Source organism: Miniopterus schreibersii, assembly GCF_964146895.1.
Source record: "Miniopterus schreibersii genome assembly, chromosome: 7".
In the NCBI taxonomy this organism is placed as follows: Eukaryota; Metazoa; Chordata; class Mammalia; order Chiroptera; family Miniopteridae; genus Miniopterus; species Miniopterus schreibersii.
Genome location: NC_138108.1, coordinates 38,088,186 through 38,111,226, shown reverse-complemented (window position 1 = coordinate 38,111,226; position 23,041 = coordinate 38,088,186). Strand labels below are relative to the sequence as shown.

The 23,041-nt window shown below is 42.2% G+C and overlaps 1 protein-coding gene across 2 annotated transcripts in view; it reads right to left on the bottom strand.

Annotated features, from left to right (window-relative positions):
• The window catches only part of PDE11A (phosphodiesterase 11A), a gene marked incomplete at its 5' end in the record, with an annotated part of 257,674 nt that overhangs the window by 36,333 nt on the left and 198,300 nt on the right, over positions 1 to 23,041 (bottom strand). For both annotated transcript variants that reach the window (XM_081141813.1, XM_081141814.1), the window contains 3 exons: positions 3,503 to 3,566; positions 9,176 to 9,253; positions 21,337 to 21,437. In XM_081141813.1, the coding sequence (XP_080997939.1) occupies positions 3,503 to 3,566; positions 9,176 to 9,253; positions 21,337 to 21,437 (243 nt within the window). The remainder of the gene's footprint in view (positions 1 to 3,502; positions 3,567 to 9,175; positions 9,254 to 21,336; positions 21,438 to 23,041) is intronic.

The window sequence follows — 23,041 nt, the reverse complement described above, 5'->3', positions numbered from 1 at the left end:
TTCCGTCCCTATTAGAGTGGCCACCCCAGTACTATACTTTCCCCAATACCCGGAAGAGCCGCCTACTTCTTCTCTGCAGTTTATTCTCAGACTTTACTACAGGAGAGGCCGTCCCACACTGGGGAAGTGAAGGGTGGACAGAGATGTAGAAATAAGCTACCTAACCACACAAATTCTTCACAATTATTCTGTTTCATGAAGACCAAAAAACACAATTGGAAGAGAGCTATTTATTGGAGAATTGCCCAATCTGCATTGGACTGTGATATGAGCAAGAAATTAACTTTTATTTGTGAAGCAACTGAAATTTGAGAATGTATTTGTTACTGAAGCAAAGCCTTCCCTAGCCCTGACTAACACAAAAATTGGTGTGGCAGTCAGGTGCTGTTGTTAGAAAGAAAAAAGGGGAGGGAAGGTAGGTAAGAAGGAAGAAAAGGCAGAGAAGAGAAAGGAAAAGAAAGGAAGGGGTGGAAAGAAAGAAAACAAAGAAAGAAAAATACCCTAAAATGTCTGATATTAGCTTGGGGGCCAGGTATAAGCTGGTGAGGAGATGGTTGTTAGAGGCTGTACGGACGATGATCCATGTTACACAGTGGCAAACCATTCTGTACAGTTCTCCCTGAAATAAGTCAAATAAAGTCTACAAATAAACTTACAGCCTTAGGGGAAGAGATGGGAAAACAAAATATTAGAAGCATGTGATGGTTGCTATTTAGTGTTTTGCTAGGTATTATAAGAAGTGAGCTCAGAAAAGGATTGGCAGTTAGTAATCAGGAATGAAATGAAACAGAGAAAGTAAAAATCCAGGATCTTGTAGGGATGGAAGATGAAGCTGCTTCTTAACCCAAACTGTAAAAATAAAAATTGCGATACATTTTGAATGACAAAGACCTATTAAGACTGAGCCTTGCAACAAGAATCAGATAGAAGCCAGTACACTCACAGTTCAAAACTCTGAATGAATCAAGTGGTACACAGGATCTCCTTTCAATTGCACACAGTGGCCCAGAGAAATGATTTAACTACTGTACACGGTTCTCTCACTCCTGCCTGGTAGGCCCAAGGAACCAGGAATTAGCCATGAGAGAGAAAGAAAGAAAGATGTGTGTATGCATATTTGTTTCTGAACATAAGGAAGAAAAGAAATACAGCAGATCTAAAAAGTTTGTACAGAACAGAACTATGCATGTGGTTATTGGCAGAGAGAGAGAACTAGAATCAAAGACACGAGAAACTGACTAGATGTTTAAGAGAGTTTTGGTGCCAAAATTAACCACAAGCTTATGCCTACTTAAAACTTAAAATAAGCCTTGGGCCTTCGACTTCCTTTAGGTGGGAAGCAGGCTGAGAAATCTTCTTGGCCTTTGGCTGTAGTCAAGGAGGACAATGGAACAGGAATACTTTCCCGGGGTGGATTGGAAGGCCACGGAAAATAATGAACGAGGGAGCCTCTCCTCCCAGAGAATCAGGGCCCACCAGAGTACAGGACCCTCACAGTAAATGTCCAGTAGGATTTTGGAATTTCTGTGGATCCCTAACTGCTAGACATTGCCAACTGTTCCCTTTCTGAATGGGAGTGTAATTAATAATGAGTGCTTTATCGTTTGGGTATGTTAGATGCTGTATTTTGGGTATGTAGGTCTTTAATGTGCCTCAGGCCTGATGCAGAGACTAGCATATATCACCCAGAGACCCTGGACTTCAAGCTTGAGGCCATGACTTGCTGGGACATTCAGGCATCTCCCCTGGGGAGAGGGTGAGCATATTCTGCCTTCTGCCTGCAGGAAGGAGAGTGAATCATATTTTTGGTGATTAAAAGGGCAAATTGTGGTAGTCATGTTTTCAATAATTATTTCTGGCCTTTTAATTTCTCAGCACATGGATTATATTTCCTGGTTGGGCAGGGTTTTGTGACAAGTTCTGGCCAATGAATTGTTGGGGGGCATTTAACTGCCTGTGCAAGACCCACATGCCATTTGCTGTGATGCTCCAGAAGGTGGCTGCCCCTTCAGTGCCCGTCCGGACTGCGGACAAAGGCTGCCCGCCCTGGATGTGTGCATATATACATCACTTAAAGCTGCTGACTGCTGCCTCCACGTAAGCAAGCATGAACCGCTGTGAAGAATGAAGGCTTTGGAGCCTAACGCGCTAGGGTATCAATACCCAGCTCCGCCACTTACTGAGCCTCATTTTTCCCATTTGTGAAATAGGGATAATCACTGTATTAGTTTTCTGGGCCTGCCATAAATTACCGCATGTTTAGTGGTTTAAAATAACAGGAATTTATTCTCTCAGAGCTCTGGAGGCCAGGGGTTCAACAGCAGTTCACTGGACAGAAACCAAGGTGTTGGCAGGGCCACCCCGCCTTGTGAGGCTCTAGGGGAGAATCTGCTCTTTGCCTCTTTCACTTGCTGCTGGCTGCCAGCATCCCTTTGTTTGTGGCTGTCTCACTCCAGGCTCTGCCTTGTAATCACGTCGCCTTCTCCTTCTCTAAATGCGTAGTCTCCCTGTGCCTCTCTCTTATAACAACACATGTGATTGGATTTAGGGCCCACCTGGAAAATTCAGGATCGTGGTGATGATAATAATATTGACGTAATCACATCTGAAAAACCCTTTCTCCTTTTAATGTAATGTTAACAGGTTCCAGGGATTAGGACCTGATATCTTTGGGTTGCCATTATCTAGCCTATTACAGTAACTACACTTACCTCAAAGAGGGTTTGGAGGACTTAAATGTGATAACACATATATAGCAGTCACTTGATATTAGTTATTTACTTATTCAATCAATAAATATTAGTTATGCATTGTTATATGAATGTATCATATTTCCCCAAAATGTCAAGTCTTAAGATACCACGTCACTATTTTAGACCTCGTAGTTCACATAGTAGGTGCCTCATAAAACTTAAAGAGATATTAACCTCAAACACTATCAATAATCAAGGATCTTAAATTGTGTAGTTACGGCTTGAAAACTGTTCTTGCTTTAGAACTAACAGGTTTTGACAGAGAAACCAGATGGTAAAGGCATGCTTTTTGGGTACAAATTAATTTGGATATGGCACACTCTGGCCAAAGAGCCCTCTGATCTCTAAGTAATCTTTAAAAAGAAAAATAGAATTTCCTTTTTTACCTCCTTGGGTTTTGATTTTTGTTTTTTTCAGATGTGAAAAACAACCTTATGCTAAAACATAATTATCTACTCAAAAACACTATTTTTGAAACTTTTGCCTTAAGAAATGGTCCAAGTGTTATTTGGATTTAGTGCGTTAAAAACAAAAATCTTCCAGAGTCAGAAATATTTTTAGTCAGTGGGAGCACAATAAAGAAAGGCTGGGCAATAAACTATGTGGAGCCTGAGCCTCCTGCTATTTTTTACACCATGTTAATACTGATGCAAATTGACTGGGGTTTCAGTGCCTGGTAGTCAGGGCTCTGGGAATATTGTCCCCCCCAGTCCCTCCTCTGCTGAGCCCGGCCATTAATCACCACTTGCCTGTCTCGAGATCTCCCACGGTTTGGTCACGGCTCCAAGGTCACAGGCTGTCATTAACATTGATCTGAAAAACAGAACCAAACAAAACAGCCTGAATAATCTTTTGTTGCATTGCTAAACAAACCCATCCTAGATACATAAATAAATAAAATGGAACGAGGCAAGCTCACATCTTCTTTTCGTCAACAAGGGAAGCACTGTTTGTGGTCCCCATGCTTAGCACCTCCAGCCCATGGCCACATGGCTCGGGAAGACAAAGCTCACCGCCTCCCTCGGCTGCCCTTTGTTTTGTCTGCAGCAGACGGAGGAAAGCAAAGCCCGACTTTATACCTGAGCTAAGCACGCTCTGCCTAAAATAATTTGTAATGGACGATGCTTTCTATTTTTAACTATCAGCAAGGGAATCAGTATTCATTCTGTATACATAGCTGATGAATCTAATTACCAGCTATCACTGATTGATGGGAACAGAAGAAAACCCTCAGCAAAGAGCGAGGCACACGCCGAGTGAGAAGCTCCTTTTCCTCCCCTCTGTGGAGCTGAGATTTATGGGTGAGGGCCACACTGTCTCTCTCCAGTTTACTGCCTGGCTACAGGCATGTTTTATAAGGGTTACGAAGAAACATATTCAGCTACAGCTTTCATGAATGTGAGCATGTAAGAAAGCACAGGAAGGACCTGAATCCGATTACTGAGGAGCAGATTTCTATTGGGTTTAACTAGAATTCACACTGAACCGGGGATAAAACATGGGGAACAAGTCACATTGTAGAGAGCTCTGGTGCTTATAATTTGATGTGGTGAAAAGGGGAAAAATAAAACACACTCTTTGTCCCAAATCCGCTTTCTTTGTACTAAGACCAGCAGTAGGTGATGAAATGTAATGGGACCCCAGCTGGAAACCACATCTTGGCCAGCTCCTTTTGGAAGAAAGGGTGTGTTGTTACAGGTCAGAGGGCAGTCCTGACGTCAGGCGTTAACATTTCATACCCTGCCTCATTCCAAGGCCTTGGAAACACGTCTGCTTCCCAGATGGCAGAGCATACCTAGATGGTGGTGGGATTTGTGTAACTCTTCCAGGAAACCCCTCCAGGGAACAAGGCAGAGTGGGGTAACACAGGTCACTCAGAGCACAGCCAGGCACACCCACATCAGCAGCCTCTGGGAGTCAGGCGGCATCTAATCCCCAAGGCCCCTGTGCCAAGTAAGCACTATACGGAGAGACACATCAGTTTGTTCTTTATACTTGATCTCCTGTAACAGCACTTCTGCAGCCCACGGCTTGTCTGCCTCTGACTAGGTGCTTTACCAACTAACTCCTAACTCAATGATCCTCATCACAGCCCTTGGAGGTAGGCACTCTGATTCATGTTTACAGAGAGCTAAATGGAAACGTGGAGGGGATAAGTCACTTTCCTGAAGCAAGTAAAGGATTCAGGATTCTGTGCTTATCTCAAAGCGACCAGACCCCCTCTTGCTATACTCAGGTGCCTCTCATTTTAGGTTCTGCTGATACCAGACTGTAGGCATCGGACTCTGCAGTTTCTCTTCTGGGCAGGAAATAATTTCTCTAAGCTTGCTTATTTGTACCATAACTTGGATAATTACTTAGGTTCCATCTCTTCGATAATTTGAAGCTTACTTCTCAAATTCACATTCATATCACCATTAATCAGTTAATCAACAAGTTCATGGGGTATCTGCTAGGTGCTCTAATGATGATCATTCTAATAGTTACCATTTATTGAGCAGGCCTACAGGTAGGGATACCATTATTATCTCTATTTTACAAAGCAAATAGTGTTTTGCATTCCTTGATCAGAGAGGTTAGGTAGCTTGCCCGAGGTTACACAGCTAAAAAGTATCAAAGCTAGGATTGCTATCCATAAAGTCTGACAAAAGAGTCTCTACTTTCAATGAATACTTGATAGTGGAGCAGAAAGTCTAAACAGAGAAGGAAGATAGAAGAGGGCTGGGTGGGAGATGGCAGAGTGTCTAAAACCTTTGTCTGATTGGCCCTGGGGAGTCAATTAAGGCTGGGGGCTCAGGAGGGACCTGCCTAGATCTCCAAGGAGAGAACTTTAGGTGGTAGGTATGAAAACAGTTTGAATGAGGAGAGAGTGGAAGCAAGGAGACCAGGTGACAGGCATAAGTTGTCAAAAAAGGGCCTAAAACAAAGAAGGGCAGGGAGATGGAAGGGCAAGGATAGGGTGACAGATTCCACAGGAGGGACTGAGGGAGGCGAATGAGCAGTTTTATTCTATTACTTGGATCAAGCCTCTGCACAAAATGAAAGGTGTTTTTAGAGGAAGAGAACGGGGAGGGAGGTTGTACCAACTGTTTTGATCCCGAGGCCGCAAATTCCAGCCTAATTTACAGTTACGTGGTGTCAACCTGCTGGGTGCGATGGGATGGCCAGGGGTCAGCACGAGGAGCGCAGGGCTCTGCCCTGGGCGGGCGGGTGAAGAGCAGCGCCACCTGGCCACCCGGCCGCCCCGCAGGCCACCTGTGCCATGCCTCTCCTCCCCACGCAACAGCTCAGTACGCTTTCGTGATTTACTCTCTAGTCTTAAAACAATTAGCAACCTACAAGGAACACATTTTAATGTTAAAGATATATTCAAATGCAGTTAAAGATTTCATGCATGAACTCAATTTCGCGCTTACCAAGCAAAATACTCCACCTCGCACTTTGCCCTCTGTTTCAGTGTTTTAAATGATAAACACATATAAAACCCCTGAACTCAAGGACTCCACTTACGTTTTTCTCCTTCTCACCGTCACCCTGCTACCACTGTTCATTCTGCATGTACTGCGTTCCCTCATATGGAAGCAGGAATGAGACATTCCCAAAGGCTGGAGACACAGAGGACACCTGGAGCCAGTGCAAAGGCCCTGAACCAACAGGAACCAACTCGTGAAAGCGTGTCTACCTGTACCAGGGGCTGGCTGTACACCTGGACATCCTTGGAATTCACTTGCATGTACCACACATGTACAATTAATGGATAAATAATAACGTGCTCATTTGAAGCTTTCATATAAATTAGTTTGATACTCAACAGTGACCTCAGCAATTATTTATAACTCGTACCAACACAAGATTTTTCTCGGGGACAGTATCTCTTCATCGACATTGTTTAGATTGCAGGCACATGGTGATGATAAAAAGCAGACCAACTTTCAGTTGGTTTTATTACTATTTTAAAATTCTCTAACACAGGGCTCCTCCAGAGCCCCACCCCTTGGTGCACATGGTCAGAGTCTAACCGTGAAATGGGGAGGGAGGGCAGAGCTGGGGGGAGTCAATCTCCTGGAGCACCTCTATTTTACATACTGGGCTTCCAGGTAAGGTTTTTTTAAGCACATAGGGTCCTTTGCCCAAAGTATTTGGAAACCTCTGCAGGAAAACATGCAGGTGGATATAAGGAACAACACTGGCATTTTAGGAGCTGCGCTCACAAGAGGCCAGGTCCAAGGCAGCGGGGGAGTGGGAGTCATCTGAGAAGAGATGGCAGCTGAAACCAGGGGGATGCTCAGAAACGAGGGCATTCCAAGCACAGGTCCTTGGGGAATAGTTACATTTAGGAGGCAGTGGGAGGTGGAAGCCTGGAAAGGCCAAAGAGAACAGGAAGAGCCAGAAAGAAAGAAGGAAATCCAGAAGAGCATGTTTGTACCGCATCCAAGGCAGGAGGGAGTTTTTTGTTGTTGTTTGTTTTTAAACAATTTTTTAAAAAATATATCTTTTATTGATTTCAGAGAGAGGAAAGGAGAGGGAGAGAGAGAGACAGAAACATTAATGATGAGAGAGTCATTGATTGAGCCCGCAACCCGGGCATGTGCCCTGACTGGGAATCGAACCCCGATCGCCTGGATCCTAGGTCGACGCTGAGCCATGCCAGGCCGGGCAGGAGGGAGTTTTGAGAAAGGAAAAGCCAGCGCGAGTGGGGGTTTGTGAGGAGATCAAGGAAACTGAAGAGAACAAAGGCTGTAGAATTAGATTTTTGGGAGGTGACTGATGACTTTCAAAAGAAGCGGAAATCTCATTCATAGACTAATTCCTCCGCAGGGGAATGGCCAGCTCCTCTGTGCCAAGTCTCCGTTTTGGAGTACTGTGCGCAGCAATGAAAGGTGAGCTTATGAACGTGGAATGAAGTCCAAGGCATATAGCTGAGTGAACAAGCAGGTTCAGGTTAATATGTAAGTAGAGAATTTACGTTCAAGCAGACAAATTCACACAGGCTAGCATTTTTCCTGTGGGTACACATGTATGCACATGCTTTGGAAATGGTCTGGAAAGATACTGCTAACTGATAACAAACAGCACAGCTATGCATCAGTACGGGACTTGGGAGTGAAGCTCAAAGGAGAATTGGGGGTTTATCTTGTTTTAATTATTAAATGTTTTAATTTGTTATAGAAAAATATACTCCTATAATTACTTGCAGAATTAAAAGTTACTTAAAAAAGTGCCTTTCAAGAAGCTAAGAGGAGTGTGAAGGAAGCATGGAATTGAAGGGAAGGCGAGAACTAAGATTGGGCCTTGAAAAGAAGATAGATTTCAGGGGTGAATTTTTTTGGCTATGGAGATGGAAACATATTTTTAGAAAAGTCACAGTGGAAAACCTCCCTACAGATTTTGAAAATGCAAGTCAAGAGAGTACAATTGCTACAGCAAGGTCAGGGTGCAGACAGGGGAGGTGGAGAGAATGGAATTAGGACACAAGTGGAGGTGCTCAAAGGTTCCTCGCCCTAAGGAAAAGGCATAGAAAAAGTCTGTAAAGATAACACAGAAAGGGGTAATGCAGAGAGGGGGGAGCAGAGGGGCCCTCTAATGAGAGAGTGCGAGGAGATCAGTGCAGAGGCCCGGGGCAGGCAGAGCTCCTGTTCCAAAGGTGGAGGCAGAGGTTTCACAGAGCAAACCTGGGAGAGGGGAGGTTTGGTGGGGGTCCTACTGGGGTGATCCCAGGGCTGTCTGCTGTGGAGCAGACACAGCGAACCCATAATTCCAGCCTCACAAGCTTTCCCAGAAATACTCAACAGCTCTGGAGCAGGAATACCAGCAGAAGGTCCAAGGATGGGTGAGATGGGGCCAGCGGAAGGCCAGGGTGTGACGGAAAGAGAATCAGTGCCTCTCCAGCTGCATTGGCTGCAGTCGAGTAGTTAAAATTTGCCACATAAAATAATGGTTTGTGGCTGTCTTTTCTAAACAACCGGGAAGAAATCCAGTGAAAACTCTAGAACAGACTTCTTATTTCCACCACCACAATGGTTCTGATTGGTTTTCTACCTACAAAACCTGCTGTCTTTGAAGAAAAGCATAAGTCATTCTGTGTAACTTTGTTTTCTGAGGTTCAAAAACGCTCCTCTCCCCTCCAACTTGCACGCCCGCCTTCTCTGGGAAAAGATGAAGTCATGGTTTGCTGAAACCGAGCCCATTGGAATACCATTTTCTAATTTTGAATGCAAATTTATGGAGAAAAGGTGAAAATATAATACATTAGGAGACAAAAAGACATTGTCTATTTTTTCTCTAATTATTCAACTAATCTCTGTTTGAATGTAAATTAAGATTTGTTACTTTAAAAATCACTTGTGCACACTTCCCACTGTCAGGAAAACAGGCCTAAATCTTCAAATAATGAAGAAACAGAAACGAGAGCTTTCTCTTACCGAAATATATCACGATGGGTTTTGATGTTCCAGTCATATTCTCCTTTACTGACAAGTTCAAAGAACTCAGTTCTCCTCCTGCACAAAATCAAATGAAGAAAGAAAAAACACACCTGGAATGAGATTTCTCAGTCTGCGGGGTGACATAAACACATTTATCGGAAAATATAAGACCACCTGAACCAAGTAACTTAATATTTGAAATCATGAGGCTAAAGCACTATCAAAATAAATCACTTCTTAAAAAATGTCGAGGCTTCAAGAAAAAGGCGCCATCGTTTCTGAATGTATTTACAACAGAGAAGATTATTGAGCCATAAACCTGAACAACGTGGTCCCGCACTGAGGATACTTGCTGGAAGCCCCTCTGGCACCAAAAGTCAGAGAAGAAAAGCAAGGACAAATAAAAGGCGGGAAGAAGACTGCAATGCTCTTATCATTCCACATAGAACTGAGCTGTATGATGACCCAAGATAAGCTCCCTGATATTCAGGGCAAATACTTTTTTCTAGGTAAGAAAATAACTATTTCAGCATTTCAGTGTTCAAACACATAACCAACGGAGTAAAAAATAACTGTGTTTAAACAATGGGTCAGTCACCTACTTGCTGTGCAAGTTTGGGAAGTCACTCAAACCCTCTGAACCTCAGTTTCCCAACCTCTAACATGGGCGTTAGATTTGCTAACTCACAGTTATCAGAAGGATTGCATGAGATGACACATGAAAAGCATTTAGCATAGTGTCTGCACGTTTTAAGTGCTGGACACACACACACATGTGGATACACATTTGGGATGTACAGATATGTAAAAGACAAGAGGGATATTCAAAAATTGTGAAAACAAGGGTGATTTATGTCTATTTTCAAAACTTTAATCTAGTTATATGACTTCATTATTTTTATAGTGACAAAGCAAAAAAACAAACAAAAAAAGACATCATCATTTTAGTTCAAGAATTATTTACATGGTTTCACCTTCTTGGCACTTTCTAATGAGAGGCTATTTAAAGAATCCTGACATATCATTTCCCAAAGTGCATCCCACCAAATACTAGTCTTAGGAGATACTCCATATAAAGGTTCTTCCTGGCCAAGTGGGTTTGAGAAATGCCGCCTGTAACATACCTTTCTTGGAGAGTCACCACCCACATTAGCCTTTTGCAGTCTCTGAGAAATAGGCAGAAAAGCCTACTTAAGCTTACTTAACCACAGAATTCCACAGCACCGATGTTTCAAGGAATACACTCTGGAAAATACCACCACGTCATTTACGGTGGAAATCAGAGTAGGATCTTAGATACTTAGTACTGACCCACTGTAGTTTGGGGAACAGAAGACAAGATACTGAGTGCAACTGGCTCCCCCGTTTCTGGTCTGGGATGCCCATATTCAGCTGGCCAATTGCATCGATTTATTGTCTTCCGGTCAGACTGACTACTCGAATTACCCAAAAGAGGGAAGTTCAGGAAGATAAATGTGTGGCTCGCTTCCTAATTCGAGACACAAGACAGGTCCTGGATCAGGCCTTTAAAGTGGATGCAGGTGAAGACCATAGCACAGAGTGGGATAATCTCCACAGCAACAACCTTGCAGCAACGGGCAGAGACGGGACTGCACAGTCGCATGGAAGGGCCCCAGTCACTGGCGGGACCATGTACCTCATACACCTGGTAATATATTTGGTCACATAAATGCCAAATAGATGCTTTAAAGTTTAAACCAAAGTACATTTAAATTTTTTTAAAAGTTTCTGAGCCCGGCCGGGCGTGGCTCGGCGGTTGAGCGTCGACCTAGGATCCAGGCGATCGGGGTTCGATTCCCGGTCAGGGCACATGCCCGGGTTGCGGGCTCGATCAACTACTCTCTCATCATGGATGTTTCTATCTCTCTCTCTCCCTCTCCTTTCCTCGCTCTGAAATCAGTAAAGATATATTTGAAAAGAAAAGAAAAGAAAAGAAAAGTTTCTGAAAGTTAATGTCCTGAAAGATGGAGATGGGGTTGATCATTTTCATAAGGCTGCAGAAGGATTTCTGAAGTGATGATATGCGAAGTTCACATAACAATATATTTAATGTATTTTAAAAGGTATAAAATTACACAATGAACATCGAGAATCTATCTATTCGCCACCCAGCCGTATTCGTCTTGTTGAGGCCCCGTGCCTCTCTGCACTGCTGCTTCTGCACCACCCCTGCCCTGCCCTCCGCATCACAGGATGGCTGTTTTCTCAATTATTCATAAATCACCTTCACATGTAGCCTTATAATTTTACTCAACTATGCATAGTATTTCCTTGCATGTTTTAAAATTTTATAAACGGTATCCTCATAGTGTATGTATTCTTTGGCAGCCTGCTTTTTCTCGCTCAGCGTTTATGTTGTGATGTATAGTTCTGGACCATTCATTTTCACTGCTGTGTGGTATTCCATGTATCAGAATATCCCTGTTTACCTACCCATTTCCTGATGATGAAAATTTAGATTATTTCCATGTGTGTTTTTTTTTGCTATTATATATAATACTGCTATAAACATCCTTGTACATGTCTCTGTGAATTCATGTAAGTTTCTTATCTCTGCCTCTTCTCTTTTTCTGTCTCTCTCTGTCTTTCTCTCTCTCATATATATATATATATATATATATATATATATGCTTATGTATATGTAAAAATAACTGGGTCATAGAATGATTTATTTTCTATGTTTAATTTGAGTTTTCATTATAATTACAGACTGTTAGTGCTACACAGGGTAAGACAAAAGTAGGTTTGCAGTTGTTATTACGCAAAAGTTTATTCCTATATTATTATTTATTAATTATTGTATTATTTTCCATATGAACAACTGTAAACCTACTTTTGCCCCACACTGTACAAAACCTTTGAGGAAATTCTGCCATTTTATAAGTGAGGAAACAGCGTGAAGGAAGATGACGCTGAGCTGCCCAGGGTCCCAGGGCAGCGTGGGAAGGTCTAGGTAGATTCCAGGTTCCCAGCCTCCCGGTTCTGGCCTCTGCGACTGGTTTTGTAAATGGTGTGCAGCATGAACCTTGGCGCCAGGCGGCCTTCCGTGTTGTGAGAATGTGACAGCAGTGGCTGAGCCCCTTCAGGCGATGTCACAGCATCGCAGGCAGCTGTACCAGTGCCAAGCGCCATGCCAGGCACCGCACAGAGGTCTTTCCATCATCGACAAGGGGATGCTCCAAGGAAGAGCTGCAAATAGCCCAGGCCAGGCTGGGAGTCCATGGCTCCAGGTGGTTTATTTCTCACCTCCTTAGTGACAATCATTACAAAACAACAACGTGAAATTCACTGTGCTTTTAAAAAATGAATTTGCCCACATAGCCTTTTGGCATCTATATGTGTATGTGTATGTGGACTTTACAGAGTCAACAGCATGAGCATATATGAATATGTTAAAAATGGGAGCACTTTTAAAAACATGGGACTGATAAAATGAACATTTGAAAATCCCCCAAATTACAGAAGACGCCCCGGATCTGGACCCCACTGCCATGAGGAAGCATATCATTACTTTCTCAAGTAGATCATTGGGAACCCTGGTTTTCAAGGACAACCACAAATGCCTCAGCAAGTGAAAAGCAACTTACTGGAAAATCTCATTTATAATCAGATATATTTTTATTAGGCTTTTATCCTGCTACTTGACATATGTTCCACTCAGAAAAATATAGCAGTCTTTACAAAAGCATCATTTGAACAGAACTGCTAAAATTACCCTCAAAAATAATTCTAAAGATTGGTTACCAGTTACCCCTCAGTACACTGAAAATCTTTCTGGTTTGTAATTTATCTGCAAGGCACCTTTTATTTGTGAAGTGAAAAATCTCCATTCCTGTGTATATTTTAATCAGAAATATTTTTTGTAAATTTATATATCTATGCATATATACGCATATTCTTTATCTTTTTATCTAACTGTTTTGAATCTACTAAGCATCTAAGAGTCCATGAGTGTTAGGAAGGTCTCACAGCTGAGGTGGCAAATCATTATTATGACTCTCCTGCAATTTCAGGAGACTCATCAGGCAGGGGTGGCAGGAGGGCGTGTGGGTGGGCTGGGTGGGTTCAGGGGAAGGGCTGGATGTTGTCTTCTCAGTGTTTTCACAGCTCATGCAGTAGGCAAATGATACATCTGCCATTTATTGCTAAATGCAGACTCTGGACTTCGGGTGTAAAAGCACCCAAGAAGAATAGAAAATTAATATGTAGATGTTAACTCCAATAATTATGACTAAAGAAACAAAAGTCATATATTTAATTTGGAAAACGAATGACCTCCCTGCTTGAGTAGTCTGATAATACAAGGCCTGGCTCAGAACGAAATGACCTGTCTGATGCCGTGCTGCTGTTGACAGCACAAATAAAACCGGCGAATGCAGGAAATGGAAAGGCTAGCGTGCCTCTGAATGCTGAAAATGGCAGAGGGTTAGACAATCCAGGACCTAACCGTCAGTTCAGTTCAACCACAATCACCAAGCAGGAGCGGTTTAGGGCGTTGCTGGATGGCCTGAGCCCCAGCGCCCCTGCGTTTACTTTCGCTGCAGCACTTGTCACACTTTGGTGTTACTGTTTTTCTCTCTTCTGCACTGGGCTCTGAGTTCCTGAAGGTAAGAAACATGTGTTATCTATTTCTGTATCCCCAGAAACTAGCACAGAACCTGGCATAAATAAGGCATAGTAAGTGTTAATGGATGCATTTCTTATTTTTTTATATAGTTGCGCTATTAGGTGGATGGGATATGGAGATGAATACATGTAAAAATGCTTTGAAATGCATCAAACAGCAGCAAAATATTTCTTCCATCAACCTGCCACAAGGCCTATTATCTTAATGAGTTAATTTATCAGGCTCTGTTAAAATATAAGACTGTTTGGGAAAGAGCAATGGGTTAATCCCTAAACGCCATTACACCTTACTGTACATTAATCTGTGCTCTTCCTTTCCAATATGGTGGCTAGTCCAGTGCAGGGAGCTGAAAACACTGAACATGGTGGGCTCTTAATAAACATTTGTTGAATGATGAATATTCCTGTCTGCATAGGAGTAGAAACATTTATTGAGTTCTTATTGTATTTTTTAAAAACAAATTGTTTGAGATATTAGTCTAATTTTTAAAAGATGGTCAAAGGACGACTCCTAACCATCCTAGATAAGTCAGTACATTTTGCTGTGATTATCAGATACTTTTGAGAAATGCTACTTATCGCATCATTCTGGAAAGACAAGGACCAAGAAACCATTAGACTGAGCATGTTCCATAATTGCTGATGTGTGTTTGTAGCACACAAAGGAAAAGGAAAAAAATTTCAATTTGGAGATTAATCTGATTAAGTAGAAAGCCAGCCAAAAAGGCATGAGTCACCCATTTGATTTATAAAATTTGAATCACTGGGTAGTTCTCAGTTTAAAGAGTGGTCTGAGCCAATGTGGCATGGAGACTGAGCACAGACAACTTGAGGACTCTGAGGAAATTCTTACCTTCTCTGAGCCTCGGTATCCGTATCTATAGGATGGGGATAACAATATCTACCTTATAGGTTGATCTGAGAATTCAATATCAAAAAAGTTTATATTTTGAGAACTTGTTATGTCAGGCAGTGTGTCAGGTTTTGGGGCTCTCAGAGTGAGATGTCTGCATTCATGGAGCTCTCATTCTAGTGCTGATACAGGGAGATACTGTAATGCCTGGAGCAAGGCTGGGCACAGAGCTGGCACATGGGAGACCAGAGATACAGTGTTATGTGATCACACCTTGCTGGGAAACGATGCTATAATTGCTACCTGACGGCAACACCTTCGAGGACTGTATTAAAGCTAAAGAATTTTCAACTTCTGGTGCCCCAGCTTAGCTCCACTGCAATCACGGAACCTCTAATTGCAGTCAGGGCCCCGCCAATCACTCCTGAGCAACTCCGACCTGGAGCCTCCGCCCCCACTCCCAATCTGCTGGTGGAGTCTGTAGTTAGATGAATAGCTATGGCTTGCTGCCTAATGTGCTTGGACTTGGACTCAGACATGGGCTTACTCAAGTTACTGCTGCCCTCAGCACCTGAGTGTTCCTGGGAATGGCCTCAGTTTCCCCATTAGTACTCTTAAACTAACAGTCCTGTGACTGCAGAGAGAATGGCAGAGTAGTTAAAGCATTTTGGAGTCCAACTATAGTACTTGGGTTCACTCTCAGCTTTATCATTTAACACTGTGAGCAATTTACTGAATCTCTCCAAACTTCCGTTTCCTCATGTGTATTCGAGCTCAAACATAGTACCTATTCTAATGGGACTGCTCTAAGTATTAAATGAGATGTGTATATAAAGCTCCTAAGTAAGCATTCAGGAAATATTGCTTTTATTGTTGTGAAAATTGTAGAAATAGTGACAGTTGCATAGGTCATTTTTGTTGACTTACATGCAGACAAAGGGCACTGTGTCTTCCCTTTGAAGTTTTACCTCATGTAATTTTGGATCTCTCTCCCTCTGCAGACCCCAAGTTTCATCTTTTATCATGGAAATTTTATTTAACTTCTGGCTGAATGATTCTTTTCTTTAAATTATCAAAGTTATCAAATTTAAATTATTTAAATATTCATTATTTAGATAATTAAATCTTACTTATTTAAATTACCAAATTATCTTATAAATAGGTAATCTCCTTTGACTGCCACAAGGACTCTCCTGGAATGGTGTGGGTGATGTGCCTGTCCCCATACTGCTGACTAGGAAACCAAGGCAAAGGGAGATTAAGTGAGTGGCTCTCTCAAAGTCACATGGCTGGTTACCAATAAGGTATAGCTAATTCCTGCTTGCGATGCTGAAATTACTATTTAATTATCAAAGCCTTGTTCACTGCAGGGACTTAGACATAGGCACAGGAATCAATTTTAGAAAATCATTCAGCAGAAACTGGAAACTGTTTTCAGTGGGTTGGAAAATCAGGCTGAAGAATTAACCCCAGACTTAGGTTATGAAGCCTAGAAATTCACAATGAGATTTTTTTTGTTTTTTAAACTTGTGAATTCTACTTTTATCTGTCATTTGTACGAGAGAATCTTGAGAACACCTAAAACCTTTAGAAATTACAGTTACAAGCTCTTGTGGTTATTTTAAAAGAGGCCCCACGTTTCCAGGAATCTTAACATCTTTCCCTATTGGCACATGCAGGAGGTCCTGTCCCTAGGAATGAGTCACAAACCCCTCTCTCCAAAGGCCTGGACCTTCGTCCTGGCAGCCCGGCCCTTTCTTCGTCATGAGCTTCCTCTTTGGTTGACCTCTCCTGTGTCATGACTTCTGATTTGAGCAGTCAGGGCAGAAGAATCGATGCTGATCCAGACTTCTTACGGGGCTGCCTCACATCCTCCTGGCCCACCTTTCTCCAGCCGTTGCTGCTTCAGCCAGACAGTGCCCAGCTCCTGGCTCCCAGGCCCTGCCTGGCCTGCTTTCTGCCCTGTCGCTGCTCTGAGCCCACGTGTGGGCGTGGATGCTGCAGGCGTCCCCAGCATCGGGCACGGATGTCCGGGAGTGCGTGGGATTAGCATCCATGGAATAACCTTGGCTGACGGAAGGGGAGGCTGGTGGATAATTTTGAGGTGCAGCATACGAGATTTTTCAGACAGTCCCTAACAGGTCTAGCCTGGCTGAGCACAGTGGTGACCAACAAGGGTCTGTGTCCTTCCAGTAGCTTTCCTACTTGCTGTTTTACTGTCTTGTCCCCTACTTCTGTTCCTGATGTCACTTCTAAAGCTAAACTGCCTGCAAGCCTGTGTTTCCAGCTCCGCTCTGGGTGGTGGCACAGGGAACTCTGGCCAGTTTTCATATTAAACCAATTAATGTTGCCATGTAATTTAACCCCAATTCAAATGACAACTCTTTCTTGATTTTCCATTAGGGAAGGAATATCGTGATTGTGGAGAAAGCCCCAAAGAGGAGGCTTTTTTCTGTCTCTGACACTTGCAAGATTTTGTGTTATTTTTCTCAAAGTGTGAGTTCCAGTGCTGCCACTAATTATATGTGACCCAAACACACATTTTAATTTTTCCGAGTTCAGTACATGATCTACAAGAAAAAGATGACTTAGATTACATAGTTTCTAACATCGCTTCCAGTTCCACACTATATAGCTGTGAAATAAAAGCATCTGGGTAGCAGTTTGTAGTAGTTACTTCCCCCTCATTAACCCTGGGGATTGTTTCGGCTAAAAATACGGCAACACCTTAATGCAACTGTAGACAGGCAAGTGAATCAGCCTCCTGAAGGTCCAGATTAGAGAATGAACAGCTATTCAGAACCTCAGAAAACAATAACACTGAGAAAAAGAGAACCAGCCAGCTTCCTCGGGAGTCAGCAAACATTAGCAGGGGCTGCAGCACTGAGATAAGAGCAGAGTAATGAGGACGCGAGCAGCAGCCACTCCTTGACTGCATTCCAGCGGTCACTCAGTGATTCGTCACATCGCTAACAGGGCTTGATAAATGGACTCCAATTGTTTGGGATTTTTTTTCTCCCTTAGAAGTTACTTGGAAACTTGGCTTGGGAAAACGCTTCTACTTTGAGAAAAATAACATAAAATCTTGCAAGTGTCAGAGACAGGAAATAAAAACATTAAAGGGATACAGGCTTCCACAAATCCCAAATCAAGGAGCATCCGTTCAGAAAAAGAGGGAAGATCATGATAGTTCAGTCAAACATGAAAGCCACAAAACATGCAAAATAAATAGGCTATAAAGCAGATGAGGTTGTGGGTGGAGCCATTTATAAGACATACAAGACATTTACAGGACGTAAGACAGATAACATAGGTAATTATCTCCCTTTTACACATGAAGAGAAAAGACTCAGAGAGGTATATAATTTGTCTGATGGCACACAGCTAGGTAGTGGCAGAGCTGGGATTTTAATTTTTTAACTATATTTATATAGTTAAAATATATATTTAAATATATTTTAAAAATTAATTAAAATGTAACTTTATCAAAGTAATTCATGGACAGAGTTAACAAATCAAACAGTACTAAAAGCATACAGTTGAGCCTTGAATAATGTGGGGGTAGGGGGTGTCAACCTCACATAGTCAAAAATCTGCATATAACTTTTGACTCTCCAAACCATTGCTCCTTGGGAGATTGGTTCCAGGGCCCCTGCAGATACCAAAATCTGCAGAGGTTCAAGTCCCTTATGGTGCAGAACAAGATATACAGTTGGCCCTCTGTATCCGTGGAGTCCCAATAGAGGACTGAAAATACTGTTTTAGATTCATGGTTGGTTGAACCTGGGATGTGAAACCCACATATGCAAAAGCCCGACTGTATGTATTGAAAAAAATATCTGTATATGTGGACCTGTGTGGTTCAAACCTGTGTTGTTCAAGGGTAAACTGTATAATAAAATAAAGCAGTGTTTTCAGTATTGCTGCCTTATTACCCTTTGACTGTATTTCCCAATGCTTTCATTTGATTTTTTTATTTTGGCTATTATGTTTTTAATTTCCAAGAGCTCTGTCTTCTTCTATGGTTGTTCCTATTGTGTGTTTTTTTTAAAGCATCCTGTTTCATGGACATAACATCTTAGCTCTCTAAGGATCTTAATAATAGGGTTTGGTTTTGTTTTGTTTTGTTTTCTTCCTCTCCTTGTTTTCTCTGATTCTATTTTTTTTGTTGGTTGTTTTAGCCTCTGTGTTTCATATTGGAGGCTTTCACCAATATTGTGTGATCCTTGTTATTCATTTGTGTGCAATAGCAAAACATTAAAAGGTTGAGCTGGAGTTGTGTGTGTCCCACACATACATTGCATGGGACATATTTATACTAAAAATTATTCGTTGTTTCCTGAAATGAAAATTTAACTAGACTTCTTGTATTTCTATTAGCTGAATCTGACAGCCCTGAGCATGCAGCTTATAGACGTCCAGCTTCGGGTGCCTGGACTAGTGGCTATGTGTTTTAAATGCAGAGACTCCTTCCATCTCATTCTGTCCCCTCTCTGAGCTTTGCGTCTCATTTGTACCTTGTACTTTTCCTGGTCCAGGGCTCTTCCTTTCATTTCTCCAGAGTGTAGGGGAAAGGGAGTTATCTGGCTATGCTGGTAGAAGACTTCGAGGGCTCTGAGTGTTCTGTAAACTGACTTCCTGGTAATCACCTTGTCTTAAGCTTTGAGCATCAAATCCACTTTTCATGGCACTTTTGTCCGTAAGCCCCAAGTGACATTCTGCAAAGAAAACTGGTTTGCTTCTTGGAGCTGTCCCCCTACCTGGGTCCTACTTTTCATTTCTACTCTGCTAGATCAGTTAGCATTCCTCGGTTGGCCTTCCATTTCCACAAACGTATTGACATCTCTTATCAGTTGTTGTGTCCCCTCTCTCTCTTTTCCTTGAAAACTTATCCTTTTTTTCCTTTTAAATTCCTTTGCCATTCAGCAAAGCTTCAGGGGGGAGAAGACACAAGCACTTGGGCTCAATGCAGCAGGTTCATTAGAGGCCAGAATGCAATTTAAATCCAGACCAGTAACTCCAAAGCCTTTACTCCTTCCCCGATTTCCATGCAATGACACATTCAGCAGGAGCCAACGACAAATATGTGTGGCACGGCAGATTGGAGTTGTCTACTCCAATCTCTCTCCTTCCTTTCTTTCCTAGTTATAGAGCACCTAGTTTTTAGTGGGGCGATGATTATAGTCATGTGCTGCTTAACAACAGAGATCCCTTCTGAGAAAGGCTTTGTTAGGTGATTTCATCATCGTGGGAACATCAGAGAGTGCACTTTCATAGACCTAGATGGTATACCCTACACTACACACACTATGGTGTACCCTACTATACCCTACACTACATACACTATGGTGTACCCTACTATAGCCTACACTACACACACTATGGTGTACCCTACTATCACCTACACTATTATGTTGTTGACCAAAACGTCATTATGCGGTATGTGACTGTACCAGAATAAAGGCTTCCTTTCCAGCCTTCCTTCAACCTAAGCATGGCCAAATGACTAAATTCTGACCAATGAGATGTAAATGCAAACGCTATGTGGAGTTTCCAGAAAACTGTAAAAGGTTACTTGCACCACCTTTTGGCCCCTTGTTTCTTCTCCATCTTTTCCTTTTTTCTGCTAGGTGGGATGCAGTGGACACTGAGCAGCTATCGTGGACTAAGGTAGAAACCATGGGTTGAAGGTAGCAGCACAGAAAGACAAAACTGGGTCCCTGATGACTTCATGCAGTTACTCTACCAACTGCAGATTGCTTATCTCCAGACTTCTTCTATGTGACAGAGAAGTAAGCCACCGTGATTTTGGGTTTTTTGTCCCTTATAATTGAATCTAATTCTAACCAAAACAATGCCAAAGTGCAGTAAGATTTCAAAAGGAGTGACATATGATTTCTGGAAATGGTAGTGGAAGAGATTAACCTTAAAGGATAGTTCAGCCAGATGGGGAAGTAGAGGGACAAGATTCCCTGTAGGAACAGTAACATGATTAGGGTGAAGTGAAACAATTTTTAAGGAAGGGAAGTTATTTGGTCTTTAAAGAGAAAACTCTGCATATCAGCAAAGGAAGAGATTTCCAGGCTTCCAAAAGAAGTGATCCCTGATAGAGCAGGTCTCAGAGGAAATGGGAGAGATGGAATCTCCAGCTCAGATGGAGGCCTAAAACTGAAAAAAAAAAAGAAAAAAAAAAGGTGGTGGGGGGGACGACAGCTTTTCTGAGAAAAAGAGGTAGAAGAGAGGCAAGGAATGAACACTTGGATTTCTAGTCAACCTTTCAGCAACCAATTTTTTTCATTAGCATCAGCAAAGCCATTAGAGATCTGAAGAGAAATAATATGTAGTCTAAAAGAGCAGTCTTAATCTTTAACATAAAAATGACCATTATTTAGTTTCAGAGTCAAGAGTCCCACACAAGGATCATAAAAATGAAGAAAGCTCTTAATCTCATGATTGCAGCCCTATTTTCTTGTCTCACAGACACCATCTTGATAAAGTTCATTTAGGTGTGGGAAAAGCAGCAGCGAAAAGTTTAGCTCATTTACACATTGGTATCAGTGCTGGAACAACAGGCAGCCCCCCACACGAACCTGAAAATTAACTACAGGATGAAACTTTAAGCACCCATTTGTCAAATAGATCAAATGCCAATACCTACTCAAAGTACAGCGTGAGGTCTGTTGCCAGTATTGACTGCTTCAGAAGCTGCATGAGGTCACTATATTCCTTTGAGGACAAATTAGCAAAGATGTTGTGACCCTGTAATGAGAAAGTAAAAAGTCACAAAAAACCCCATTAAATCTGACTTGTTGATTACATGCTTTTCCTATATTATATAGATATATAGGAACATGATAAACCATTTTTTAAAAGCTTAATGAAATTTTGTGCAAATACAAACATATTCCCTGGCAAACAGCAAAGCCAGAAAGTGCAATCATTTCTGAGGAGGACTACCAAGGGACACTTTATTGTGTCTAGTCTTAAAGAGCAAAGTCTGAAAAATGTTTGACCTTGTCTCACTATGGATATATTTGTGCCAACAATCCAATTTGACTACCTATTTCCTGTGCTATTACTGAATGTAGGAGTTAACAAAACATTTGGGAATCTTTATGACCTTAAAATAAATACTAATTTCACTAATTAAGACTTAAGTTGGCATTTTGGAAGTATTTGCTATGGCAACAAATGATTTCAAGGAGGAGAAAAAAACGTTAGACCAGTGGTTCGTAATGGGGTGATTGGGGCAATGGGAACGTCTGGCAATGTTTAGAGACATTTTTGATTGTCACGCTGGTGAGGGGTGCTACTGGCACCTAGTGGGAGGAGGCCAGGAATGCTGCTAACCATCTACAGTGCACAGGATGGCCCCAACAGTGAAGATGAACCTGGCCCGCCGTGGCGGAGCAGCTGAGGCTGAGAAACCCTGTGTTAATCTGTGCAGACCCACTGATGAAGCGTGTGGCAGATTAAATCCAGTGCATAGTTGCTGAGTAGCTAGAGTGTATATGATACTGTTTCTGGCATAGTTCTTGGGACTGTACAGATGACTTTCACCGAGGAACACTTGCAAATACACCTGCATCTCCATACCTTTGGAAAGCACACTTCGCTGAAATGTGTTTTAGCTACACTGGCAGCTCTACAATGTTTTTAGTGATGTGGAAAATTCTTTTGTAAGGTGACTGACAATCCACTTAATTTGCTTTGAAAGTCAGGACTTCTCATTTATCAGGTTTTCTTAGCATGAAATACGAACTCATAAGCCTGGGGCCCAGGAACTGGACCAGTTTTACACCCAGCGTGGAGCCAGAAGATGGTGCAGAAGGGGGGAAATGACTACCTGAGAAGGAACTATTCTCCAATGAGAGGTAAATTAATTCTTTCGGGGAACCAGAATATAAATTAGTAAATTACCACCTACTGGGCACCAGATGAAAATCTGCTCCCCCAAGTTAATTTATCTTGTTGGGTGAAGCCGCCACTCCTTAAAGACTAGAGTATATTGGTTCCACATGGGACCAGGTCCAATATTAATAATAATTTTCAAATGAACTCTTCCAGACTCTTAATTCAACCATTAGGAAGGAAACAAATAACTAAATGAATGCTGCACCATAATTCTACCCAAGTTTCTTTGCCTGAGCTTTGCCCCATGGATCAGTCATTGGTTGGTGTACTGGGGCCTGGGAAAAGGTGGTTGGAAGCTATGGACAAGTAGTCACCGGGATCCAGCCACACATCTAGCATATCCTAGGGAAAGAAATACAGACACTCCTCATGTTATTGTCCTTTGCTTCATCGTGCTTCACAGATGTTGCGCTTTGTTTTTTTACAAACTGAAGGCAAGGCCCCCCACC